Source organism: Lissotriton helveticus, chromosome 8 (genome assembly GCF_964261635.1).
Source record: "Lissotriton helveticus chromosome 8, aLisHel1.1, whole genome shotgun sequence".
In the NCBI taxonomy this organism is placed as follows: domain Eukaryota; kingdom Metazoa; phylum Chordata; class Amphibia; order Caudata; family Salamandridae; genus Lissotriton; species Lissotriton helveticus.
In genome coordinates, this window is record NC_136069.1 from 293,665,750 (window position 1) to 293,668,625 (window position 2,876).

The 2,876-nt window shown below is 41.6% G+C and overlaps 1 protein-coding gene across 1 annotated transcript; it reads right to left on the reverse strand.

The window, feature by feature from the left end:
* Positions 1 to 287: 287 nt before the first annotated feature.
* On the reverse strand, positions 288 to 1,910 carry LOC144773736 (zinc finger MYM-type protein 1-like). The gene has a single exon (XM_078658873.1). The coding sequence runs from the start codon at positions 1,908 to 1,910 to the stop codon at positions 288 to 290; it is 1,623 nt and encodes a 540-aa protein (XP_078514999.1).
* Positions 1,911 to 2,876: the final 966 nt, after the last annotated feature.

Here is a 2,876-nt window from a genome sequence, read left to right on the forward strand (position 1 = left end):
GCAACAACACAAGTGTAACACTTACCAGCTCCTTCAATGAGTAGTTGGTGTTGATCCTCTGAATGCATGGGGAGTGGACATGCTCCTAAATTTCAAAGGAAACAGAGGGTCAAGAAAACACAGCATACATTTCACAGCTGAATCTGAAGGAGGAACAAAACAGGATACATTAAGTTTAACTCTGAAAAATTACACAGTAAAGAGCCCAATGAGTTCATTCTGACAGGACAATATTGAATAAGTAAACTTGTTGTGACAAATCAGTATCTTGTGTGTAGCACTACATGCTAAAATGTGATCTTCCTAGCCTTTCTTCTGCTAAAGGCATCAATCATTTCACTGTAGTCCAATGTTGCTGCAATATCTCCTTCTATTGAAAGAAGGGCCAATCCTGATAGTCGTTCCTGGGACATCGTTGAGCGTAAATACGTCTTTATCATTTTGAGGCGTGAGAAACTGCGTTCGGCAGATGCTACTGTCACTGGAATTGTAAGCAGAATTCTTAGGGCAAGCACACAGTTTGGATAGATGTCTTCCAATCTGTTAAAATAAATATACTGAAGAGCCTCTAACATGCCAAGTTTTTCAGGAAGGACTTGAGCAAGAAAGGAAATCTCCTGAAACAGTTCAATCCCATCTATGTCTGAAGATATAGCTCCATCAGCTGAGCTGTCTGACAGAAGATGATGTAGATCATTGCAGTGCTTTTGTAGGTCTCCACTTTTCATGTCTTTTAAGCTGGAAATATTATAAAGAAAGCCAAATTGCTTTTGGTGATTTTTTAGCTGCTCAAATCGTCTGTCAATGCACACAATTGCTGTATCAACAAGAGCATTAAAAAACTTGATGCGAAATTGCTCTTTTGGGTCCGTGATTGGCATGTCCGCTCCCTCATATCCAAACATTTTCTTTTTCTTAGATATTCTTCGATCACATTTGAATTCTTTTTGAATTTCCAATTCATCTGCAAGTTCATTTGCTGATATCAATGCAGCTGTAAATCCTTGATGGCGATACTTTGTTAAGAATGTAAGTAGTTCCTGAACGTGTTTCACAGCTACATCAAGCTGCATGTTCTCACTCTGCATCAGTTTACTGACTGTGTTGATTCTCATTAAAATATCATACCATATGATCAAACATAGGAGGAATTCATATGATTCAAGCTCTGATACTAGTGATGTTGCTTCATTTCTGGTTTTCACATCTTTATCCATTTCAGACACCTGCAGAAGTGCTTCAAGTATTAAACTCATCTGAAATCGGACCGCTTTGACGCTTTCCAGACGGCATTCCCACCGAGTAGCAGAGAGGCTTTTGAGGGAAAGGGTCACTCCAGCTTCGTTTAATACATTCCATCTTTTTGTTGATGCAGAGAACAATGAGTAAAGTCGTTGAATAATACCAAAGAAGTTGGCAGCATATGTAGATGAAGCTGCAGCATCTCCCAGGACCAGGTTCCAATTGTGACAGGCGCACGGTGTAAAAAAAGCCCGTCTGTTCTCTTTTAAGATTCGAGCTTGCACGCCACTGTATTGCCCACGCATATTTGCACCATTGTCGTAACCTTGCCCACGACAATCAGCAAGGGGTATTTTCAGTGCCCTCAGCTTGTGCAACAACGCATCAGTAAGAGCCAGACCAGTTTGCTCTTCCAGGGGAATGAATCCAATGAAATGTTCCTCAATAGTTACACATCCATTTGTAGAACTGACGAATCTCACAATAAATGTCATCTGTTCGGTATGACTCAAATCAGGAGTACAGTCAAGAAGCACTGAGTAATATTTGGCTCTTCGGACACGCCCTAGAATTTCTTTGAGAACCATCTCAGACATCAGCTCAATCAATTCATTCTGAATGTGTTTGCCAAGATAATGTGTATGAATCTCCTTTGTGAGAAATGTCATGTTCATGTAAACGCTGACCAAGATGATGCCAATCAGACAAACCGCTGCTCACAAGCTGAGTGTTAGTGAAGGAAGTGGTAAACAATTTGCAGCAGGAACAAAATACAGCATTTTTGTACGTCGAATACACCAGCCACTGATGGTTAATTTGCTGACCGTTACTCATTTCCCTTTTGAAAAAAGTAGGTTTGAAGGATCGATTTTGGGAGTCACGTGGGAAATAATCACATGCATTACGTCCAGCCTGGGTAGGTCCTCTTTCTACTAGGTAGCAACGTATTCTATCGTCTTGAGTAGTAGGCCATTTCCCCGGGTCATCATCAATGTGGTGGAAAAACTTTTCAGTAGTTTTGCTAGCAGTTCATCGCTACCAGTCTCTGCCACTTTTACAATGTCCAGCTGCTGGGTATACTGGTTCTTTACTCCACAATCATAATATTCAGATGGCATATTAATTGTGATGTTAACTTGCTGTTGCACATCCGAGTTCCTTTGTATCTCTCCTTGGAGCTTGGAAGTGTCACTGCCTTTTTCGTGCTGCTGGCCCTCTGGTTCCTGTTCTTGCAACTGTGATACCTGTCCTTCTGTAACTTGCTGCTCATGTTCCTGATCACGTTGCTCGAAACTGGAGACTCTACTGGCTGTGTTAGTATTGATGTGTTTAGGATCTTGACCCAAGATGCTCTTCACCACTTTATTGTCGTACTGAATGAGCACACTAGTGGCAGTTGATGCTTGGTGCTGGTCCTGCGGGTTCTCTTGCTCCTGATTTTGGAACTGGGAGACTGCTGTGTTGGGCTTATGTTCCTTCTCATTATGCATCCCTCTTCTCATAAATTTAAGTAGCGAATACCGCTGACTTTTATCTTCTTCAATCTGTTCCCGCTTCCTTTTCCTCTTGAATGCACCAGAGGCATGTTTCCGTCCATTGTCGCGGTCACGGCTTGCCATTTTTCCTTATGTTAA

Excerpts from the sequence above, each read along its gene's own strand:
- LOC144773736 (XM_078658873.1), bottom strand. The coding sequence starts at position 1,910 with ATGACATTTCTCACAAAGGAGATTCATACACATTATCTTGGCAAACAC.